The sequence below is a fragment of the Electrona antarctica genome, assembly GCF_951216825.1.
Source record: "Electrona antarctica genome assembly, chromosome: 4".
In the NCBI taxonomy this organism is placed as follows: Eukaryota; Metazoa; Chordata; class Actinopteri; order Myctophiformes; family Myctophidae; genus Electrona; species Electrona antarctica.
Window position 1 is genome coordinate 58,210,702 of NC_136809.1, and position 26,401 is coordinate 58,237,102.

At 43.9% G+C, this 26,401-nt stretch overlaps 1 protein-coding gene across 1 annotated transcript in view; it reads left to right on the forward strand.

The window, feature by feature from the left end:
* Window positions 1-26,401, forward strand: part of LOC306921383 (contactin-associated protein-like 2) — a gene marked incomplete at both ends in the record, with an annotated part of 178,455 nt that overhangs the window by 140,845 nt on the left and 11,209 nt on the right. The window contains 4 exons of the mRNA XM_079498492.1: window positions 3,671-3,841; window positions 5,245-5,463; window positions 11,759-11,995; window positions 21,464-21,703. Coding sequence (XP_079354618.1) covers window positions 3,671-3,841; window positions 5,245-5,463; window positions 11,759-11,995; window positions 21,464-21,703 — 867 coding nt within the window. The remainder of the gene's footprint in view (window positions 1-3,670; window positions 3,842-5,244; window positions 5,464-11,758; window positions 11,996-21,463; window positions 21,704-26,401) is intronic.

Here is a 26,401-nt window from a genome sequence, read left to right on the forward strand (position 1 = left end):
GCACTTATATGTAACGGTATACGGCTGGAAGCAAAGGCAAAGGGACATTCACCATCACAGAGCTAGTATTAATCCGCTTTGTACAACTGCACAGCTGGGCGGGTAATTGTAATTATACTGCAATAATGTGGTATCATGGTAATTCACCATGGTTTAATTACGGCATTTTTTATTTATATACATATTAATATGAATTAATATGCTCAGTGACATCATAGGAGGTAGGTTTGTTTCCCTGCCCACATCCCTGTTTTTTTTACAGGCAGGTGTTCGGGTGAATTTCACTCTTGATGAGATGGCATTGGTTAAAAAATACCAGATTTTAGTGATGGAACCTTCAGTTTCAAGCCCATTGAGAACTCTACCGCTGGGTTCTGTATGAACGGCAGCTCGAGGGTGACAAACGGTGCATTTGTGAGAATGTGTGAAAAAAATAAATTAATACATTTGCATCTACTAAAAATACCTGCATTAGAATGAAGACAACTAGCTCCATTCTAACTGCATTTTACTGTGGGAACTGGGATCAGGGGCGAGGAAAATGAAAAGGGGCATCTATGAAACAATTCAAGGCCATCATGCATGTTGGGACACGATTAAAGGCCGATTCAGTGTATGCGTTTTGGTGTGTACGTGCGTGCGTGTGTGTGCGCGTGAGTATGCAAGTGTCTATGTGATGCAGTGCGAGTGAGCTTGTCTCATCCGCTTCCACCCCCTGTGAGGGCAGTCAGTTGTTTCTGCCAGTCTACCGTGCGTGCGTGCGTGTTGCCTCTGGTGACATGTGTCATACGGGTCCGGAAGTGTCAATGGGGATGGCTTATCACACTGAACCAGAGACCACACGTGCATGTACACACACACACACACACACACACACACACACACACACACACACACACACACACACACACACACACACACACACACACACACACACACACAGGCGCGCACACGTGCACACATACACACAGTGAGATATTGCACAACCGAAACCATGGCAACCTCCTCACTCTCATTTCTCCTTCTGACATCACTGCTCCTCTCCTCTCCTCTCCTCTCCTCTCCTCTCCTCTCCTCTCCTCTCCTCTCCTCCTCTCCTCTGCTCTCCTCTGCTCTCCTCTCCTCTCCTCTCCTCTCCTCTCCTCTCCTCTTCCACATTTGCCATTATTTATTTGCAACCTTGCCTCTCTTCTCCTCTCGGCTCTTCAACCTTGAGAGATTATACTCGTACTCACAGCCGTTCCGCCATAGATTAGCAAAGAATGGACACAGATAGAGAGAGAGAGAGAGAGAGAGAGAGAGAGAGAGAGAGAGAGAGAGACTCTTTAGTCTTTCACCATGTTTCCATCATTAGAATCTGTCTTTGCTTCCTTCTAAAGCCATTAGAGAATTGAAGGTCCATTTAAAGTTTATTATAAATCATGCCACACATCATGAGACACGCTATCTCCCTGACAAGTGACAACTGGCCTGTTCTCCTCTGAACACACAGCTCTGGCTGTCATTTCTATGATTAGGCATCAAATAAATCCAAAACTACATGCATGCCAAACCATACAATGATAATGAAGACAAAATGTACATACAGTAGCTAACTCGCACTCACTCACAGCCAACACAGGGAGACTGGCAGAACCTTCACTAAAACAGCCGGGACAACGCTCCACACGTCCCAGACTGGCTCCAAAACCATATGGAATGCATGTCCCATTGCCATCAGAACTCCAGACTCTGGGCACGGTGGCACAGTTGGTAGTGCTGTCGCCTCACAGCTAGAATGTCTTGGGTTCGATTCCCGCTCGGGACGCTGTGGGCGCTGGCGGCGTGTCCTCTCCTCCGCGCCATCAGTGCCCATACCCGAGGCGGGGTTGGTGAAAGGGCCTTTCTGTGTGGAGTTTGCATGTTCTCCCCGTGTCCCCTAGGGTAGGTACCCTCACAAAAAACATGCAGTAATCCTTGTCTCTAAACTGCCTCCCCCTGGCCAGCCGGGGCGCCTGATGGAGGGGAAAGGAACTGTTTGGAATAACGTGTTCCTTCCACACGCTACGTCCAACCAGGAAAACTCCCCCCTGTCAGGTGCAAAGGAGCGAATTGGACACTCATGCATGAAGGAAGCATGAGTTCAAGTCCGTTGCTCTCCCCAGGTTGGCGGAGGTGAGAGCCCAGGATCACATTAGATAATTGACACAGGGGTGATAAATGGGTTACAAAATCATGGGATAAAAATTATAGAAAAAATAAAAAGAACTCCAGACTCACTCCCAATCTTCCGCCGTAGTCTGAAAACGCCTCTTCACACTCCATCTTGGCCTGTAGCACTTGCCGTAGCACTTGCCCTAGCCTCGACGAACTTACAGGCATATGCAAAGGCTAAACTTCTGTAATTTAGACAGCATTTTATGTATAGACATAGCACTCTATAGTGTATAGTCATAGTTTCATTGTACAGATATTCTACTGTTAGACAGATCACTCAGATCACTCAGATGTGTTTGTCAATAAAGCTCATTTGAATTGAATCACTTGCGATGCAATGCAACGACATGCTCCGACATGGCACAACGGGACTTGTCAGACCGTTGGCGATGAACGCTACAACGGTTTCGTTGCTTCTCCAATCATTGGTGTGGTTTGGGATAATAAAACTGATGCTGATTCATGTGTTGTGTTCAGGTAACTATACAACCAGTAAGACGCCCTGAGGGCGAGAGGTCGCGCTAAAACAGCAGGTCTGGGAATGCCTATATGAACTTTTTAATTTGGGTGCGTTTATGGGCTTAAAGGACCACTTTTCAACCTATCTTCATATAATAGGTCCTCACTAATAATCATGAAACAATGGCGCAAATTTTGTCTGTGTCTCATAGGAGGGCTGTGGGCAGTTCAGAAACCGTCCTCCAGTGACATCATCGATGGGGAATACAAGCTAATAGAAACTGCAGGCTTTCTAGTCCTGAAAAGTTATCGTTCTCACGATAATACAAATCTAATTTTTTTTGTAAATAAATCTTGTTAAATAAATCTGCCTAATGATGATGTCACTGGAGGACGGTTTCTAAACTGCCCACAGCCCACAGAGTAGAAAAGAATCGTGCCATTTTATCATGATTATTAGTGAGGACCTATTATATGAAGATACAGTAGGTTGAAAAGTGGTGAAGTGGTCCTTTAAATGTGTGCTAATTAGTAAGGCCAGACGGGCCTTGGACCAGCCCAGTTAGGGCCCAGCCTTAATTTTCGGGCCTGTTGAGAACTCTAGTTTTCGCCGGCTGCCGGGCGCGGCTGCACAAATTACTAATTAGCACTAACTTTGGGGCGGGTCCGTCTAGAGTTTGAATGGACAGGTATAAGTCAGAAGGGAGACATCGAAGAGGAAGGACGGGTGGGGATGGGTCAACATATGCAATGTCAGAACAGGTCAGCTCCGTATTTGGAGAAGGGTTTGAGGTTTGAGGTCAGATGTAGAGTTGTTGGCCGGCTCCATATATGCAGATCTAGGTGATGCATGTATTGAGGCCGGTTTGATGAGGTCAGTGTGATAATATATCTTCATATATGGAGAGTGTCACGAGCCACACGAGGACAGACTGACGGCCATATATGGACCTACGGTCGCAATTAATCATATTATGTTGTGTTATAATAACAATATAATGTTTTATTTTAACAGCTAACTACTGGAACTCGGCCTCCTTCACCACTCCATCCTCCTACCTGCACTTTGACACCTTCCAGGGAGAAACCAGCGCCGACATCTCCTTCTACTTCAAGACCAGCGCCCCCTATGGGGTGTTCCTGGAAAACCTGGGCAATACGGACTTCATACGCCTGGAGCTGAAATGTAAGACCGAGCTCTCTCTCTCTCTCTCTCTGTTGTGCAGTTTAATCCAGCAGTGAGCCTGATAGCCACATTGTGCGCACGCACGCACGCACAGAGTCAGGCACAGCATGAGTAAGCATTTACATTCTCCACCTGGTATTGAGCATGCAACCATGCCTCCTTCAAGACTGAATATTACTGGAGAGTGCAATCATTTCACCCATTATGAAATGTGCGTGCGTGCGTGCGTGCGTGCGTGCGTGCGTGCGTTAATAGGTGCTTGGTTTACTTATATTTTCTACTGTTAGACTGATGTTACATCTTATGATCCTAGATGACTATTTCTACATTCTACTGACTGATGATAGGTTCTTGGTTTACTTATGATTCATGATGACTATTTCTATGCGTTCGATGTATTACCATGTGTTGTTCTTGCTTACTGTAAATCACTCTGGATTGTGAATTGAAAACAGTCCAATCGCCTGATTGGCTGACTGCAGACTGGCATCATGACAGGATGTTTGTGTACGTGGGGGAGGGAGATGTTCTCTATTGAATTTATGCTCAGAGCTACACTTTAGCTTCACAGTTTGTTATTTTCATCGGTACTAACCACTTATTCAGAGAGACCATGAAATCACTGCATTACACGAGGATGGCATCATGGCACAGCCGCACACGCACACACACACACACGCACACGCACACACACTAGGGGTGGGACGATATGGGTACACTCACAAAAGGCATTATACCAGTATATATAATCTGTATATACTATCCGTGTGGCAAATATTATGTTGGCAAAACCACACATGCCCTGAAGACTCGCATTAGTGAGCAGTGCAGATGTAACAACCTTTCTTCTCCTGTTGCTGCACACTTTATAGACTCGCATTAGTGAGCAGTGCAGATGTAACAACCTTTCTTCTCCTGTTGCTGCACACTTTATAGAGGCCGGCCATCATATCTCTGCTCTCCGTTATAGGCATCAAAAAGGTCCCTGCCAACAGAAGAGGGGGTGATCATGACAAAGCACTGCTGAAGAGAGAGTCCTACTGGATATCACCCCTCAACACCCATGGCCCTAACGGCCATAATATAGATTTTGATTTAAGAGTTTTTCTGTGACAGCTGGTAGAGCTTTAAGTTCGCAATGCTTTTTTTCAAACACATTTCCCTCTAGCAGTGTCCTCTACATAATGTGGGTTCTATCGACACATTTTCCTGCCACTTGAATTGTAATTAGTATGGTCCATAACAGACCCTCCTCAGGTGCCTTATACCAATCCGGCATTCTCTCTTTCAGGAGTATGACCAAAGAACTGCCCTGTTCCATTTAATTAATTTTTGTGTTTTCTCTGTAAAACTACTATATTCTCTCTCTCTCTCTCTCTCTCTCTCTCTCTCTCTCTCTCTAGCTCCTACAGTCGTGTCCTTCTCGTTCGATGTTGGTAACGGGCCCGTTGAGCTGTCTGTCATCTCGGCCACGCCTCTGAACGACGACCAATGGCATCGGGTGACAGCCGAGCGCAACGTGAAGGAGGCGGTCCTTCAGCTGGATCTGACCAATCGGGTGACTCGCCCCGCCCCCCCGCACGGACACACGCGCCTAGAGCTGTTCAGTCAGCTCTATGTGGGTAAGACACGCACCTACACACGCACGCACACAACCATGCACGTGCACACACACAGTTTTGTTGTCATCTTAAAACAAATGCACCATGTCTCTGTACGTGTGTGTGTGTGTGTGTGTGTGTGTGTGTGTGTGTGTGTGTGTGTGTGTGTGTGTGCGTGTGTACGTCTGTAATCCACGTAACTCGAGAACCGTTCGCCACACCAACCTCAAATTTGACACGCGCGTTCCACACCACCAGAGGGAGTGCAGTGGGATACACGGTTGTCCAGAACCGTCACAAAAGGCTCTGGTCAGGCTCTGCCAGTGGACCTAATGAGCCTTACCTGAAGAATTTCCAGCCTTTGCCTCAGCCAATTGATTGTCATGGCAACCCCACACCTGCCATTTGATTACTTAAAGGAGCATTCAGTGATTTGGGCGATTTGGAAAAAACCCCGGTCCGCCCTGGTAACAAGATGTGCACATGCTTATACGCTCTACAGTGGGGGGACACGCAACAGGCTAACAGCACGTGTACCAAGGCCCGCCCCCACTCGATCATGATTGGGGGAAGGCCCCTCTCATCCTGATTGGATGAAGGCTGGCTAACCCTAGCCAAAAACGAAACCTATGTTTTTTTTACCCCAGGAGTTAAAGGACCACTTCACCACTTTTGAACCTATGTTCATATAATATGTCCTCACTAATAATCATGATAAAATGGCAAAAAAAAAAATCTACTCAGTCTGTGTCTCATAGGAGGGATGTGGACAGTTCAGAAACCTGTCCGACATCATCGTTAGGAAGATTTTTTTTTAAAACAATATTTTTTCACATTTAAAAAAAAAAAAGTATTATCGTGAGAACGATGGCTTCCATCTTCGCATTGCAACTTTTCAGGACTAGAAAGCCTGCAGTTTCGATTAGGTTGGATTACCCATCGATTATGTCACTGGTGGATGTGTTTCTGAACTGCCCACAGCCCCCCAGTATTATTTGAAGATAGGTTGAAAAGTGGTGAAGTGGTCCTTTAACTGGGGACTTATATGGTCAGCACACTATAGTAGGGAGGATTATCCCCCCCATATATTGTGGCATCTCTGCGAGCTTGCCCTAGAGTTATAAATACGTTGCCATGGTAACCAGCCAGCTAGACGTGGGGAGGAGACACCGACCGGTGAGACACACCCTTGGACAAATTCTCTCCAATACTTACTTCCCGAATTGCGTCCTCGGACAGCTGGAATTGATGCGCTCATTCTAATGAGCGACAATCAGCCGCAGCCGCGGCTGCCGCTCAGACAGGTATAAAAGCCGCTCCTTGTTCTAGTTTCATTACTGGCTGGTTCACATCACACAGAAGGGCAGCGTGTGCTGGACTCTTGCGTCTGGGTGGTAAGCGCTACACATTCTCTCCCCTGACTTACGTATCGCATTGTTTAATGACTGATCTGTGTATCGAACTGTTTATCACAACATGCTATTCATACCCCGCTGTTTTCTACTCATAAAATACATGCCGGAGCGTGTGGGAATTGAGAAGGGAAACCTCATAACCTACCGGCATATTACCTGGCTCTATGGATCGAAACCTGGAAGGAAAGCCTCGTATCTCCATGGGAAGCGCCGCATCCGTTAAGGTCGTAAGCAAACCGCTTAACTTCTACTCCGAGACGCCACTTCCACCTGTGTCAGAGAGAAGAGGACTCAAGTTAGCGACAAGAACGCTGTTGTTATTATTATCGTTATTAAAGGACCAAGCAGTCCTGAAAGGACTTGGTCCTTTATTAAAACTGTCTCAGTGCCACAGGACGCCTTTGGACGCCTGCCCCTGGTGGCCGCGAGTGCCATTGGCGCCTTTGGACGCCTTTTTGAAAAAAAAACAAAAAAAAACACCCAGACACCCAAACTTAGTTAAGTTTCAGATGGGCTGGTCGTAAGTATTCTTTTGGGTGTCCATCAGTCCCTGTCTTGCAATGCAGGATTTTAAATAAATGTGTAATATCTTTGTAAACTTTTGATCTGACTTTGTGTCCTTTTATGTTAGCCCTTGGTTGAGCCAAGTTTAAAGGGCCATAAAAATGCTAGAAACGGATTTGTTTAGTGGGAAACATGTATAAAGAACTTGATCCTGATCAAATCAGGTTCTTTACTCATGAATTGATAGATTATTTGATGTTGTACAACAGTGATTTTGAAAAAGACTGATTTGGACACCTGGCCTTTCAGTTCAGGTTTTTTGTGTCCTGAAAGGATTCCCTTGCACGGATGGTTCTGGTACCGGATGGTACCAGAACGTTTAAATGGTACGTTTAAATGGTACGTTTAAATATATATCGAAATTAAACAGCCATTCGGTGGTTCATGCCTTTACAAAAAAATCACATATGCCATTAATACACTGTGCCATCTGGGCATATAGGGGTTTCTTGTGATCCTTGCCCAAAATGTGCTGACCTCATCACATTTGTCATGACGTCTATGGCCGTTTTTAGCCCAAGGAGTGTTTTTTGTGCAAAACTAATGCTTGGAATGGATTCAGAATCATGAAAACCCCATAGTTTGACATGTCACATTCTACTTAAAGCATAAGGAAAGTTTGACATTTTTGACAATTTTGCCTGCCATAGGATGTTAATGGGAAAAAAAGCCCAATAGTGACAGCCGGCCAGCAAGTGGATTCATAAATGTATGTATATAGACAATATTTTAGGCCAATAAAAAAGAAATTTCCCGCTTTAAACAAAAGAAGCCTGTCGGCTGCCGGACTACAAAATGAAGACAGAGATATATTACCGGTAACCAAATTTTCCTAAATGGGCTGTCACGGGTGATCAGATGATCTTAAGAAATAATTATATAAAAAATATGGCAAGTTGGCTGAAGTTCTAGATGATGCTGAGATAAAAATATTAATTTAATTACGATGTTTTTATATTGACACCCCCTTTACACGAGAACGGTGTTCATAGAAAACGGCAAAATATAGTATGGTTTGCGGGGGTCTCGAGAACGGCATTTTCGGGGGTGAAAACCCAACAAAGTGAAACCCCCTTCCAGAGTGGAAATCTTTGAGAACACCATTTCCTCCCATCTCCATGTAAACAGCCAAAACGGTGAATCCGCAAAACGTGTGACATCATGGCTCACGTCGGCTCACAACGCATATAATGTTACATTGATGCAGAGCCATATGATATAATAAGTTCCTATACAATGAGCAAGCCTCCGCGCCTTCAAAGCGTCGCTCATCAGCGATGGTGAATGTAAAATTATGGTGTAAATAAAAAGCCTTGCGGCAGCAGCATTTATGTAGCCTAATCCTAATGTATAGTATAATGTATAATAATATAACCATCCCGTGGCGCGCGCTGCCTGCATGCCTCGGGATGCCCACCCGTAGAAAGCAGGCAGAGACGGCCACAACTTCGTTGTAGTCTGGAAGTGTCATTCAAAAGCCTGATAGGGTTGCGTGCTCTAGTCTAGGTTTTTTTATGTCTATATGTCGTGTTTCCCAAAAAATGACATATAGTGCCCGATTGGCTGCCATGCAGCCAATTAGGCAGCAGACACGCCTCTGTGTGTGGCCTAGAGGGCATGTGCGGCACTATAAGTCCGACACAAAACTTGTATGGGAAACCCGGCCCTTGTTGTTTTTAGCGTGATATCTTTCATGCATGAGGAGCAGACTATCGCACTGTGTGGTGACGTCAGCTTTTTGTTACGCTGATTGGCTAGATGAGTCTGTCTGTCAAGGCAACTACTAACGCCCACTTTTCATGCTCCCTATGGGCAGAACTCCTGACTCATATGCGGGGAGGAATCTTCAGTGCATCCACGCGTTGAGCCTGGCCAAGCCACGCTAGACAGGCACAGGTCTAATTATTTTGATATGTATATCTTCTAAAAGCTTTTGATGGGTTTCTGTTTTATAAACCAATCAAACTACACGTTGGCTCCGAATTGACCAGTGTTGGAGTTGTGTTTAATTTAAAATATACTGTAATAAGAAATGTCCATTTGCTACGTTTTTGTGTGTGGCAGTATCTCTCTCTCTCTCTCTCTCTCTCTCTCTCTCTCTCTGCCCTTTACTACCGCCATTGTGTGAATATAAAAATATTTAAACTGTGGAGACAGCAGTCTCCAGTGTGCACACCGCACTGAATGCCGCTTGAGGGAGAGATTTATTCCTTCAAAGTCATTTATTGCCTTGACTCATGAAGCTCAACTGGGAATATTTATGTATGTGTTTGTGCTTCTTTGACCGTTGGCTGAGGACTTTACGAGGCATGTTGCAAGAGAAGAGCCTGAACATGTATCATTTCCAACATCAAAGCAGTTCATTTTATGACTCATCAATGTGATGCTCTTTGACACGTCCCCTGCTACAACCATTGGTGGAAAGTAACTAAGTACATTTACTTAAGTATTGTAGCCTACTTAAGTCCAATTTTGAGGTATTTGGACTTCACTTGAGTATTTCCAATTTCCAATACTTCTTGCTTCTAAACTTTCCTAACCCCGGGAGCAGTATGGGTTAGCGAGACCCGAAACCCCGATGACCTTGGGATACATCACTGAGGATACGTCCCAGTTGCATCCATGCAATGTATTTTCGTTCTACTCCACTACATTCCAGGTCCAAAATTTGTACTTTTATTCCACTACATTTATTCGAAAACTTTAGTTACCAATTTCTTCGTAGATTTTGATTATAATAAAAAACATACTTCAACCCACTTCAGCCCTATATTTCGGCAAAAATAGCCGATCTACACTCTCACAATGCGACACATTGTTACAAAGGAACAAGTTACAAAGGAACTTAAATGCAGAACAACCAGGTTGGATGTAGCGTGTGGAAGGAACACGTTATTCCAACCAGTTCCTTTACCCTCCATCAGCTTTCAAAAGATTAGTTTTACATTTTGAACTTGTCATATGAGACATTCTGCATAATAAGTACTTTCTACTTTTGGTAAATTTAAGTAGGCTACATTTTTATACCAATACATTCACACAGACTTGTGTCATCAGTCAATTTAGCTGGGGGGTGGTATGGAGCCGGGGTAAAGTTCAGAGTTCTCCCAACCGGAATAAACAGTGGCGTGTTGGGTTTTCAAACGCAGATGCTTTAAATAGCCTACTACTAATTTAAAAGTAGGCGTCATGGCTTGCCAGATCACAGGCACAGATCCTTGTTGCCACTCGACAAGCAACGCTACTTTAGAAAATGAAACAAGCTAGAGTCCGATTTGAATGTTTTCCTTGACTGCTGGACATGATCCAACATATATTCGCATGGTAAGAGTCTAAGAGACAGTTTTCTATAGATATGATCACTGAAACTTATCATAATATACATTTTAAAAATCCATTAATTCATCAATGATGTTTATAGAACACGTTTTAGTGAATTCCAAGTAGGCTACCGACACCATTCGTTTCGACCGCACTTTGCCAAACGATGGCTCCGTGCCAAGTTCCAACTGTCTCTAAACTACTTAGAATTCACTACAATGTGTTCTATAAACATTATTGATGACTTAATGGCAGTTGGTTTTTGATATTACGTTAAGTTTAATTGATCATATCTATAGTGCCTCTACCAGGCGATTAAACACTGCGCCGCGGTAACAATGTTTTGTAACATGGAGGGAGAGGGAGATGGAGAGGCATATGTCCAATTTTGGTGGTGCTTATGCTTGTGCCTAAAAAAATACATTTGCATGGCTGCACCTGGGACGTATCCTCAGTGATGTTTCCTGAGGTCAACAGGGTTTCGGGTCTACCAACATCATACCCAGCACCACGCACGGAGGACACAGGCTGGGGTGCTAACCCATACTGCTCACCCGGGTGCCGTCTACATTCCGGCTGTCACCTGTCTCTCCGGTGGTCACCAGACTATACCTGGTTGTCTCATAGTCTATTCCTATGAGTCACTATAAATAGAATAACTATAACCCTTAAAATAAATAAATAAATACAATAAAATTAACATACATTAACATACACACATTACATACAAACATACATACAAACATACATTAACTACTACATACATTTCGACCATTTGAAAATAGCCAATTGTAGATTGCCTATTTTCAAAAGATGTTTAAACATTTGAAAACTTGAAATGGGATATTCTGCATAATGTGTACTTTTACTTTTGGTACTTTAAGTGCATTTTGAAGTACATTTCGAACTTGTACTTGTATTTCTAGATTGCAGTATTGATGCTTTTACTTTTCTCTCTCTCTCTCTCTCTCTCTCTCTCTCTCTCTCTCTCTCTCTCTCTCTCTCTCTCTCTCTAGGTGCGGCGGGCGGCCAGCGGGGCTTCCTGGGTTGTATCCGCGCTCTGAGGCTGAACGGCGTGACCCTTGACCTGGAGGAGAGGTCGAAGGTGACGCCGGGGGTCAAGCCGGGCTGCCAGGGTCACTGCACCAGCTATGGGATGTACTGCCGCAACGGAGGGAAGTGTGTGGAGAAATACAACGGATACGCCTGTGACTGCACGGAGACGGCCTACGACGGAGCCTTCTGTACCCGAGGTTATTTATACGTTATTTATTGTGACCATAGGTCGCAGTTTACTATGAAAACCTGCAAAACCTGTCAGTCAGTCAGTCCATCCATCCGTCCGTCACGCCTTGTGACACGCTCCATATATGGCCAATACAGAATTCATTCCATATGTTGATCTGACCCCATCCGACCCTGTACACTCAAGACACTCCGCCCGCTGCCACCCTTCGATCTCCATATATGGAGCTGACTGTTCTGACATTCCTTATGTTGATCTGACCTCATCAAACCCTGCATGTACTCTCAACAAGCTCGACAAACTCCATATATGGCCAGTACAGAATTCATTCCACATGTTGATCTGACCCCCCATGCCAAAGCGCCAGCACTCGCCCAGCAGTCTGCTGTCACCCAGGCGGATGCGTGCTCGCGAGACCTCGTGCTTCCTTCAATGCATGAGGAGTCCTTCTTATCACCTGACAGAGGGGAGTTTCCCCGGTTCATCATCATCATCATCATCATCATCATCACCTTCATTTATACTCGGAAATACAGTTGAGGGCAAGCCCTCATTTTCTTTTTTTTTTTAAAGATATTTTTTTGCGGCTTACGCCTTTTATTGGTTTTTGAAGGGACAGACAGTAGGCTGACAGGAAACGGGAGAGAGATGGGGGAAGACATGCAGTAAAGGCCGTGTCGGGCTCGGGAGTCGAACCCGCGGCACACTGCGACTGGATTACCAGTCGGGTGCCCAGACGGTTACGCCACCGCCTGGGCCTCAAGCCCTCATTTTCAATGTAGCCGAGGTTACAATTCACAAATACAGTCAAAACCATACATAAAAAATTATAAATCAGGATACATTACAAAGGAACTTAAATGCAGAACAACCAGGTTGGATGTAGCGCGTGGAAGGAACACGATATTCCAACCAGTTCCTTTACCCTCCATCAGGCGCCTAGGGGGAGGCAGTTTAGAGACCAGGATAACTGTTCTCTAAATGTTTTTTGTGAGTGTTGACGTCATCCGCATGCATTGTGAGTCAAATCTTACTTTAGCAGGAGGCGTTTGATTGTGATTGTTTTTAAACCAACCAAACTACCCATTGGGCTTCGAATTCACAAGTTTTGGAGTTGTGTGGAATTTTAGGTTGACATTCAGCACTATGGCAGAAGAACACAATTGTTTTGTAAAGTTCCCTTTTATGCGTCATGTTAGAAATCCACAGCCAAATGGTACCTGCATGAGTGAAGGCTTTATTGGATGATCTTCTCTCGCCTGCATCCTTCACTGAGTGGCTTTGTGCTGCTTTTAGATTGTCGGGGGTTTGCGATGAAAGGTATATCGACGAGGGAGTGATATTATGCTTACCCGCCAATTCTCCCCGACTGGGAGGAACATTACCTGAATACTAAGAGAGAGAGATAGTGAGAGAGAGAGAAGGGGGGGGAGGCATATCACAGCTGTCAAGAGTCTTGTCCGAGGGAGGGGGGATAGCGCTTTCATTTGGTGGAATTGGTGCAGATGAGAGATGTCACATCGTAACTCCATAACGACGCGGCCAGGGGGTTGGCCTTTCTGTGTGGAGTTTGCATGTTCTCCCCGTGTCCCCTAGGGTAGGTACCCTCACAAAAAAAAAACATGCAGTAATCCTGGTCTCTATACTGCCTCCCCCTGGACGGTAAATGAACTGGTTGGAATAACATGTTCCTTCCATGCACTCACGGCGTCCGACCGGGGAAGCTCCCCCTGTCAGGTGAAAAGAAGCGGCCTGCTCACTCCTCAGGCGTTGAAGGAAACATGAGCTCAGTTTGGGGCTCTCCCCAGGTTGGCAGAGGGAGAGTAGTGCCCACGATTACAGTTTAGACATTTTGCACCGGGTGAAAGAAGGGTTTATAAAATTGTGGGATTAAAATAAAATACAAATCATCATTAGATTAATCAGACACACAACCAAAGATGTTCTCCCTCCTTTCTTATTTAAACTTCCTCACCTCGCGTTCTTCTTCGGCATACCTGCAGTTTTGCTTCCGTTTGTATTCATATCGCACGCACGCACACACACTCTCTGACTCTGCTCCGTCAACACACTACTGTTGTTACTCTGTGATGTATTCATGGTCGGCATCACAGTCCCATGTGCACAGCGTGCGCTGCATACATGAATGCATGGACACACACACACCATCTCTCTCTCTCTGTCATCCCTGCAGGCCATCACAGGTGCAGAACGGTTAGAGCTGTGCATAAGTCAGGGCCCGCCGTGGGAAATAATACAATCCTTATCCAAGCAGCGTTGTGTCGTATAGGTTAACAAACCATAAGTGTTACACTAACCTGTCGTTACATGCATTATTATTCACAATTATATGTATATTTTTCCAGGCAGTTGTTATTGTTATTCAGTAAGTTATTCATCCTTGGGGTCACACAGCTATGGTGGAACAACATCCCGTGCACGCAGCACACACGCATGCAATCACATGAAGTCACACATGCACGCACTGAGGACCACAGTGGTGGAATAAAGTCTGGACTTCAGTGTGTTGCATGCAGGGCCCGCCTGCAGAGACAATACAAGATACATGTTAATGTTCAAGGCCCTATCTGTCTCACACCTGCCACTAATGCACTGCAGCACAGCAGGTGAGAATAATAACAACTAAATATAAACACAAAGCACAAATTATTTCAGGTCTCCAAAGCACCGGAAAGGGGTTGCAAGTGTTGCAGTAATAATTTCTATATAAAGTGTGCAACGGGTGTGAGTGCCCCCTTCAACCACTAGGGACCACCCGTCAAACCCCAAATACAAAATATACAGTTAACCTAAGCCCTTATTCTGTATACACAGTAATAACACGACAGCAGGAGTTCCATTGTAGTTTTCAAATCGACACAACTGTCATTTCCATGCGGCCCACAAAATGCAAAGAATGATCTTTGTGCTCCACAAAGAACTGTGCTGAGGGGCAGAATGTTGGTTATTTCAGTTAAGTAGTGTTTAGTCTTTTTGTATTGCTGGTACATAATGTATCGTAGCGAGGCACTCTGCTTCACCTCATGCCTCGCTGCGCCTCTCAGCCATTATAAAATACCAGGTAACCTCACACCACTTATTGCTTTCATTTGTCAACTTATTGCTTTCATTAATGAGTACCACAGACGAATAACAGTCTAAGTCCACACTATTGATCCATAATATATAAATGATAGATAAGGGTTCAGGACAACAAGGCCTTTTCGTGGAGGGGTCAGTCTGAAATTTGGACTTAGACTGTTTTTCGTCTGTGGTACTCAATTTGTCATTGGATGTTCTTGACACGCTCCATATATGGCCGTCAGTCTGTCACACCTTGTGACACACTCCACATATGGCCGTCTCCATATATGAAGATCACCACACTGACCTCATCAGAGCCCTGGATAGCCATGGCCATGGAGAAGACTGTATCATCACCTAGATCTGCATATATGGACCCGGCCAGCAACATCTAGGCCTACAACATCGGACCTCACAGACACCCGATTAATAGTTTAACTCCTGCTTCTCAACTGTGCCGTATTAAGAAGCTATCTTGTTTCAGTGCAACCTCACCCTTTAGGGCATCTTACTGGTAGTTAGTTATTAAGGCTGTCACGATTCTCGATACGAATCGAAATCGAAATTGACGTTCGATTCAGTGTATCGAAATGACGCACCGTCTCGCAATGTTTTATATTTTTACTTCCGCGAGCGGCCGGGCCATTCCGTGCATGCGTGCTTCCGCTGGGGGAGGAAAAAAAAGAGACGAACAGTCAGCTGTATCGGAGCCGCGCCACACACACAGTCAGTCACACACACACACACACACACACACACACACACACACAGAGAGAGAGAGAGAAAGGAGAGGAGTTGACAGAAGTGAGAGAACGAGACCGCTGTTGCGTTTCACCATGGCCAGTGCTGTTATAGACAGCGACGACGATGATACACAGAGAGAAGAATTGGAAACCCCCCCGTCTTCCTTCAAGTCAAGTGTGGAAATATTTTGGCTTCCCAGTGAGTTATGATGGCACACGACGCATCGCTGACAAAACGGCTTCAGTTTGTCGTTTACGCTCCAAACGAGTGCCGTATCCCAAAGGCAACACGTCAAATATGGGCCAGCATCTTAGCAGACATCACAAAGAAATCGATCTGTCCAAAGATGGTACAAAGACAACAACACAGCCAACAATTCTAGATTTCTAGATTCTAGATCTCAGATAATTCGCCCCGTGCTAAACAATTAACGCACAGAGTTGCGGTCTGCATAGCTGCAGACATGCGACCACTTTCAATGGTGGAAAACGCTGGATTTAAATATTTAATGAGAGTTGCAGAACCACGTTACAAAATGCCATGCAGGTCGCATAATGACCACACATGTGTTGCCTGGCATGTATGATAAAGTGATGGCACAAATCACTGAAGGGCTGAGCCATGCAGATCAAATTGCACTAACAACAGATGGGTGGACCTCGAGAGCAACACAGAGTTACATCACCATAACAGCACACTACATCAGTGACATGTGGGAGATGGAAAATGTTGTACTTCAAACACTCCCAATCTATGAATCCCACACACGTGATAATTTGTCTAATATCCTGAAGAAAGCTGCAGTTGAATGGAAATTAGACAGACCCAATGTCAAGATCCCTATTACAACAGATAATGCAAGAAACATAATCAATGCCACAAAGGCGGCTGGAATGTCACCATGTATAGGATGTGTTGCACACACAGTGAATCTGGCTACACAGAAGGGGATGGCAGTGAAAGACATGGCCTCTATTCTGGGCAAAGTCAGGAGGATAGTAGGCTTTTTCCACCGCAGTACAACTCAGGGACGGATTAACCCCCACGAGGGCCCCTGGGCCGGTAATGTTTTTGGGGGCCCCATAGCGCGCGAGCACGCAACATTTTTGTGTTTTTTCGTGTTTTTATCATCTTTTTGACCTAAATGTAACTAGATCAATGGCCAATTTCAGGGCCTCAAACCCAGTTCTGCGCGATCCAGTTTCCTTGAAGGGCCCCTGAGAGCCAAGGGCCCCTGGGCCACGGCCCCACTGGCCCAATGGATAATTTGGCCCTGGTACAACTGCAGCAGCTGCCTTCGAAGCCAGACAAAAGGGTCTCAATCTTCCACCTCACAAGCTAATTCAAGATGTAGTGACAAGGTGGAACTCTAGCTACGAAATGTTAGAGCGCTACATAGAGCAGCAAGCTGCAGTTTATGCTGCACTCACATTGGACAGCGTGAAAAAGAATGCAAAGGACCTCATCACCCTCACTGATGAAGATATTAAAATCATAGAGGCGGTGATTCCAGTACTGAAGCCCCTGCCAATAATCACCACTACACTGAGTTCTGCACAGCTGCCCACTGTATCTATGGTCCTTCCCCTCCATCACAAAGTCCTGACATTTATGACAATCAATCAATCAATCGCACAGATAAAGCAACTGTGAGGGAGGTTAAATCTGCTATAGCAGGTAACTTTAAGGAGAGGTATTCCGACCCAACACTTTGACAGTTCCTGAATGAGAGCACTGCACTAGATCAGGGGTTCTCAACCCGTGGGTCACGACCCCTCGGGGGGTCGCCAAAAATATATATATATTTTTTGCAACTGAACGGCTGGAAAATGGAAATTAAGCGTTTACATAGTACACTTAGTACATGGATAAACTTTCCTTAATGATATCTGGTTTCAGTATTCATTTATGATATATTTTATTAAGGTTATTTTTGCAGTCAGTTTGTATTGGCGGTGGGGAGGGGGGCGGGGCGGGGGTCGCGAGACATGGCCAAAGCATTTCCGGGGGTCCCCGGCCAAAAAGGTTGAGAACCCCTGCACTAGATCCTAGGTTCAAGTCACTAGCCCACCTAGATGACTTCTCTCGGCGTGAGATCTTCAATAGTCTGACTGAGAAAATCTTGGAACAGCATCCCAGACAGGTATGTGGTCAATTAATGTAACAATAATTAATTTAAGAAGATTTTAATATTTCATGATAGAACACCAAAAATATTGACCCTTTAAAATATTAAAAGTAATATGTGAACATTCTACAAAGTAGAAGAATTTGGTTGAACTTTGTATTTACTATTTGTCTTTTTTTCCCCTTTTCTTTTACTTACTTAGAGCTTAACAAGAATGTTATCTCATCTTAAAGAAACATTTGGAAAATGTTAGGGCATAAAACCCAAAGTTTATATAGTTGTTAAACCTTTTATTATTCTCATTCTGATTTGTTATTAGCAAATAAAAGTGACTTATTGGGAAACAAGTGTTTTTCTTTACAAATCAAGATATTGGCCTAAATTATAATTATATAGCCCTCAATGCTGAAAAGGGAGGTTTTTAAAAAATAGATTGAAAAAATCGAATCGAACATCGTATCGAATCGAATCGTGAGGTTCAAATCGAAAATTGAATTGAATCGTGGATTAGGCGAATCGTGACAGCCCTAGTAGTTATGTATAGTTGTTTATCAATAAGTGTTTATAGTGCTTTTATCTGGTGAGAGTTGATGTGTCTTCTTCTTCGTGTCTGGCCATCCTTTATATCACGTCTTTCCAGTGGTTGGCGCAGGCAAGTGCAGCGTCATTTGGTTCGACCAGGTCATCTCCAGCAGGCGCGCCTGAGCCATGGAGCAAACGGAGCAGCTGCGACACCAGATTAAAATGAACCGGAGCATTGCGACCCCACTTTTTTTTTTCCACAGCTGTGGAATTGATATCCTTTTTTTTTAACTCATATAATCTGCTATGATTTCTTTTCTTTTTTTTTTTTTTAAGATATTTTTTTTTGCGGCTTACGCCTTTTATTGGTTTTTGAAGGGACAGACAGTAGGCTGACAGGAAACGGGAGAGAGATGGGGGAAGACATGCAGTAAAGGCCGTGTCGGGCTCGGGAGTCGAACCCGCGGCACACTGCGACTGGATTACCAGTCGGGTGCCCAGACGGTTACGCCACCGCCTGGGCCATGATTTCTTAAATTATTATTCATGACATGAGCATGTGCAGTAGCCTACCAAAAAAAAAGGAAATTTAAAAAAATATATAATGTCATGTTATTATTTATATAAATAAAAAGTGGACTGGTTGGAGGATAAAATAAATAGTATTCTTAAACTACATTTGTGTGACTTTTTTGGGGTTTTTTTTTTTATCATCGTCTCTGCTCTGCTTTTTCTCCCTGGAAATAAAAACGTCTGGGTTTCCGAGGCTACTGCTCTGCTGCTGACGCTATTTCCGGTTACCTTTACGCACGGGGCGCACGGATTTGAATTTCTCCGGTCAGCCTGAATGTGTGTGTTGTTGTTGTCAACATGGCTCAGAAGAGAATGAGTGATTTATTTGGTGGGTCCAAGCCCAAATCAAGTCTAGTTCATGAACCCTTGGCCTTCATGAGCACCAGCAGCAGTGTTCAGCAGGGAACGAGTGCTAAGGTTGAGTCCGTTGTCGTCGGAGAAGGAGGATAATAATAAAAACAACAACAGCAGCAGCAGCAGCAGCACAAGCAGCAGTGTCCATCTCACGTAGCCTACAAAATGACATTCTGGACACGTAACTCACGTTGGATATACAGTAAATGCCATGATGAGGGAATTAACCACCCCGGAGCGCAAGAGCACATTTGGGGTTTAAGGTAAAGCATTTACAATTTAACTATATTATTTCTCTAATAGTCACTATTGCAGTGAGAAATAATATAGTATTTACTAATTACTATGGCCGCCGTGCCAACTGAACTGCTGAATGCTGCTGCAATTTAATGTTAGATATTAGATTCTGACGGGGAGGGATCTATGATGAATGATGACGATACAACACCGGGGTCGCCGAGCCCGCAGCTGCGCTGTCAGCTCGTCTGTTGTATAATAGGGCTATAATTTATATGTTTTGTTTTGATATCGGCGCCTTGCCAATGTCATGTGTAGCCTAAATAGGCCTATGCCTTTTTATGATGCATTTTGTCAGTTTGTTCATATAACTTGCGTGTGGAGAGGGAAAGTAAAAGCCACTTTTCCGTGTGAAAATGCGCGAAAACGCACGTGCACGAGGCACATGCACGCGCATTTTTGCGCGCGCGCATGAGTCCAAATCTGTGCTCCCCCACCTGGAAACAAAGTTAGGCGCCCCTGATCTCCAGTACATTGTGGAGCATAGATACATCTCATGATGTGGTCCATTGTTTGTGGTTCGCCACACACACATGCATCAGAAAATGTTAGTTTCCATTTTTTCATGGATGCCTTGCAGCGTCCTTCGCCGACCCGCAGGCGGTTCAAGGTTTTCCAGACGGCCCAAGATTGGTCATGGCCAGTCGCAAGACATTCATCTGGGGTGATGCCTCTCTCTGTCCATTGGGTTGTCTGGCTACCCATGCTGTTCCACTGGTTGTGCCACTCCGTGGTCCTGGTGACAGATGGTGTGGTCTCCAGTTCTGCCGTGGTATCCAGGAAGCTGCTTCTGGGCCTGAGCCATTTTTGGGGGACAAAGTGTTCGTGCAGTGAGTGCCGGTTGTCATGGGCCTGCTTTGTGCGCTCGGCTTTGGCGGTGACTGCTCTGCGGATGTCAGGGGGGTCGATTCCAGAGAGGGCGTAGAGGCAGGGTATGGGGGTTGTTTTGATGCACCCAGTCATTATCCTGCAGGTCTCGTTGATGTTGATGTGTGTTGATGTGTGACTTGAAGCTCTGAATGCTTTCAATCAGTACAAATTAAATTAAATTAAATTAAATTAAATTAAATTAAATTAAATTAAATTAAATTAAATTAAATTAAATTAAATTAAATTAAATTAAATTAAATTAAATTAAATTAAATTAAATTAAATTAAATTAAATTAAATTAAATTAAATCAAAGTTTATTTATATAGCACATTTACATTGATCAGAGACAAACCAAAGTGCTGAACAAGAAGAACATGTAAAAGCAATAGGCCTATCTCACAGCCCCCTTCCCACGCCCACTTCCGGTAGATAGTGGTGTCATTTAACATTAGGCATTTACACTTCTTTTCTCTGGAGAATCTAAGTACATTTCCTAATGTTAAAATGTCAAAGACCGATAATAATATGAAGAAAACACAATGGTATAACAACTCATATAAGTAGAATAAACCTTACCTTTACAAAACGGTAGTTTGTGGCTTGTGAAAATACCTCTTTTAACATGGAAGCCTATGGACCGCAAAAAGAATAACACCACTAGCTCCAAAAGGGGGCGGGGAAATGCTGTGAGATAGGACTATAAGTGACCAGCGAAGCAAAAGATAAAGCAGCGGTACTACATGCTGTACAACATGCATAGTATACAACAGTATGCATGTACACTGTATGATGCACTCGTAAGCAAAGAGCGAGCTCTCTCACGCACACTTTCAAAAACACTCGCAAAAGTTCTAAAACATGGTTTCCTGTGCGTGCGTGCATGCATTTTTCCCTCATTCAGAGATCGGCGGGTTCTTCGAAGCAGGAACGCTGGTCAAGTACGACTTCCTGTCTGAAGCTACAGCGGCGGCCAATTCGGACTCGAGGATGCCGGCGGTCCCGCCCCTCCTCAGCCCACAGGAAGTGAACCTGACCAAGGAGGAAGTGGCGTTTAGCTTCAGTGCGTCCAGTACGCCCGCTGTTCTGATGTACGTCAGCTCCAAGACCCCAGACTACCTGGCTGTGGTTCTGACAGAGAATGGTAAGTTAACCCATTTAGACCTGAGGAGGCCTGTGTGTCACCTTATAGCTTTTAACAACTCATTGGGACAGTCTGCCTTCTCAGTAAAGGGGGCAAACCTTTGGAACTCCTTGCCTGCGGGTCAAAAACTAGCGACGGATGGTAATGTGTTCTACAGATGACTCAAACTATGGCTGAAATCACATCAACTGTGCTACATGTATAGTTTCTGACTGGCTATACCTGAGTGATTATGTTTACTTTTGGGTATTTTCTGTATAATATTATATATTCCATTTTAAACTAAAGTGTATTTTTAGAAAAGTCTCCTTGTGGACAGGTGGTGAGAAATTGTACTAACACACTAGTGTAAGCAATGCATGTACTAATTGTAAAAATGAGCAATGTGTTTGTGATGTGTCCATATCAAATACATAATAATACAAAAAAACACTTAACTGTCAATCATAGCACAGCACTCGGTGTAATGTGAAAACATTGAATACAGTTGAATGAAGTGTACTCGGGTGCGGAATAATCAAGGCCAGTGTGAATCATGACCAGCGTTAACCCATTGTAACTTCAAACCCCATTTGAACCATGCTAGATTCATCAAAAACACCCGTCCGTGGCTCTGTTGACTGATATTGTCCTTCCAATGCGTGAGGAGGCTGCGTTTTAAAAAACAATTATATTTCCTTTATTTTCCACCCAAAAATATAGCATTATAGTGTTCACATAAGCCCGAGTAGACTAGATAAAATGACCCCAAACGTGTTTGAACTTGAAATATCCCTTTAACCCTTAGACAGATTACTACTGGAAAACACGTGGAGTTTTGCATTAGTCTTTTCTGCCCTGTACGTGATTTTCCGTAGTTCTCTTTTTTTATTAATACCAATATATTAATTCGGTCCGCACCTCTGTATATAGTATTGAGCATAAATATCAACTACATTTCCCAGAATTCCCGTGTCACGTGACACACGTGTATGCTTTCCTATTGGAAACTGACGCCCAGCCCCCAGTGAACAGGGGGGTTGGTTGACTCCTCCGAGGTGGGCACTGGAGGAAGAGTTTTTCAGCCAGGTTTGCAGTCGCCGCAAAAAAAACAATCTGAAAAATGATCCATCCGTGTCCAGTGGCATTCTCCAGTCCCAGACCGTTGGCCGGGCTGCAACATCCACCCTCGCGGATTACACGTGTGCAATGTTTTTTCTTCTCCCCACCGGAGTTACCACCAAGGCTGATGCCTTCGCTAAAAGGTAATTTTATTGTATTCGAAAATGCCCTAATATGACATGTCTAGTAAGACGATCCCTATATTTGGCCCGAGCCGACCTAGTGCTGATATCAGATAGATGTGGTAGAACCATATATGGATAGATCTAACTGGTTTAGTCATCGTGACATGCATAGTCGGAGAATATATAACAAGGGTCGGTACTATAGGTGATCGACGTAGCTAACAAAAACATCTGATCAAATGAATGTATTGTACTGTGTCTTTGTGGGCCGAATCGTGGCATCGTGGCATACAAATAGATGTTTGTATAATTAGTATCACGATAAAATAATATGGCGACGTTAGAATGACACCACCAATGAGTGATCGCGTGTAATGTAGCTGCCCAGCGTATATCCAGCACCATCACGTCACCACATTCCACTGGCTGTTGGCTAGTAGTAGTTGCTAACAAACACTGCACAAATGGTACTGGCTATTGGCCGGGCCACAAGCCCGGGCAATAGCCAGTACCAATGTTGCTGGATGATTGCGACGCAATGGTGCTGGATATACCCTGGGCAGCTAGCTACATTACCAGCGATCACTCATTGGTGTTTCATTCTAACGTTGCCATATTATTTTATCGTGATACTACTTATACAAGCATCTATTTGTATTTGTCATGCCACGACTCGGCCCACAAAGACACTGCACAATAAAATCATTGATCGCCAGCAGCCGGGTAAAACGCCATGTAATAGTAGCGTGCACTGACTACAGCTAAAATGTTTATTTCTTTTTATATATTTAGAACTGGCATCAGATGAGGAGGAGGAGGAGGAGGATGAAGAGTCAAGACTGCGATGGCGTTCTCCGACACTGAACCGGATTCATTCATTCATTCATTTCAGGGGGGGCAGTTTTTGGGTGTTTTTTTTATTTAGCCTACTCACACATAACCTGACTCCGCCAGATGGGGCAGCAGAGAGTACACTGGGTTCCCCCCTCCTGCTCCCATCTGGGAACTCTCAGGCAGACTTGATGCCCGGCCACAAAACGGCCTGGCCAATCAGCAGCAGCTAGAAGCGAAGTTGCTCACAAAACGGCCTGGCCAATCAGCAGCAGCTAGTAGAAGCTAGAAGCTGCTGCTAGAAGTTGCTAGAAGCTGCTGCTGATTGGCCAGGCCGTTTTGTGGCCGGGCATCAAGTCTGCCTGAGAGTTCCCAGATGGGAGCAGGAGGGGGGAACACAGTGTACACTCTGCTGCCCCATATGGCGGAGTCAGGTTAACTCACACACACACACCGTCAAGGACTGGGTTTGGGGACATTTGGGAGGAGTAGCTCTGATCCATAGCTCTAAATGCGCATTTAGAGCTATGGATCAGAGCTAGGGGAGGAGTAACTGTTTTGTATGTAGGCCTATTTATTTTCTGTAATATTTATCATTTTATTATGTTAGTAGTCGTAAAAAATAAAAGACGCTTTTACAATGAGTTAGACCTGTCATGACTATTTTGTTCACTATTGTGAGGTTTATTGTATATGACTAAGCAAGTTTCAACTGTGATTTACTCTGTAACGGTAGATGGTAATAACTCAATTTCTTTTTTATAATACAGTATACATTCAAGTCTATATTTTGATACATATCATGGGCACCAAGTCATATCAAAACAATGTCCTTGGATGTGTTTTTTATCAAAACTGTGTTTCTTCATAACAGGTTTTTGAGATACATGCATGAATAGACAAGGTACTGGTAAGACTATGTAAACATGGTATATATCAAAATGTGCGTTAGAATGTCTAATTTTACCCCAAAAAAGAATTGAGTTTATATGATGTTCCAATTTCAGAGCTATGGGGACTTTTAGCTGGATAGGTCAGATTGATCATGACTGACCATGCTATTTATAGATGGCAAAATATCTACAGTGGTACATGTGAGAAACTTTTTATTTTATTTTAATTGAACTAGACAACTCACCCTTTAAAATGAGATATTGCATGGCTATGTATGCCCAGCAGAAAAAAAGTTATTTAGAAAATAAAACTTCAACCGGGCATAACTTTTTTTGGTTGTCCTAGAAACAGAAACAGTGTAAATGCAGGCTCTTTTAAATGGCTTCCAACACAAGAACTAAACATTTTATCAACTCAGTTCATTTTTTTCCTGGAAGCAGACAAGTCAAGCTTTCTCTGAAGGTCTTTCGTTGTCACACATTCACAACAGAGAATTTTCAATAAATCATTCAAAAACGCCATTCTGCCATAGAGAAGTCTACAAACTATATAGAAATCCTTGAAACTCTCAAAGAGTTAAGTGCAGACACACATGCAAGCACACGCGTGTACTCGCGCACTTACGCACACACGCACACACTGCATAACAGATATATTATGTTCTAGTAATTACAGGAACAATGCAGAGTCTTTATCTCCTTTGGGGTTCTTGCTTTTTTAGTGAAAATTGTCTTTCATCTTTTATCAACACTATTCATGTTTCCCAATAGGCTTCGTTTTCCAGCACAAACAAGCCGTTTGCTACAGTACAGTATGCATTATGTAACGTTTACGCTCACAATTCTGCATGTCATCTTTTATGCTTGTTGATGAAGAGCAAACCAATCTCACAAAATGCTGCAAAGCAGCAGTTGGATTGAGCTTGTAGATCGGATATGTTTTGCTATTATTGAAATAGTGCTCGAGCGGTTAACACTATAGTGTCTGTGAGGTCTTTCTGATCCATTTTGAGATTTTGAAGTTGATTATCTTTGCCCGTGAAGCTCTCAGAAGGTTCCCCTTCCCTGACTTTTCCTAAATATTGGATTCAAATCACGGCTCGGGCTGTTAGCCGCGCAAGTTTTTCAACTATAGCTGATGTTTCTCTTTCTTTTCAAAATCAATGATTTTACATAGGCCTACTAATATTCTCATATATCCTCTTCTGCCACAAGTAGGCTACAAAGTATACATAAGACATGAGATGCATCGTTTGCAGATCTTAAAGCTCAGCTCAGGGGTCATCAATATGTCTTATGCAGGGACAATAGGGCAGCATTATGCGTGTCTTAAGTACCAGGTCTTATTACTTAACTTAAGACCTGGAGGCGTGATCAATGCCATTTGGCTATTCTGAGTGGCCAAACAGCATTGACCACGCCTCCAGGTCTTAAGTTAAGTCATAAGACCTGGTACTTAAGACACGCATAATACTGCCCTTAAGTGTCTATGGCAAAGCATGGTCTTGTCCGTGGCAAATTTTACTTTTTTTTTTTTACACACCAATATAACGTTCTTATTTTGATCATAAGACCCAAAATACTGAATGTCAGTCACCAGGTTTTCTTCAGAATATTATGACACTTAATTGGGTTGTCCCGATCTGAGCACGTGATCGGAAATTTGGGCCATAGTAACAACATCATATCCATATCATGATTAGACTGAGACTGATGTGTGTGTGTGTGTGTGTGTGTGTATATATATA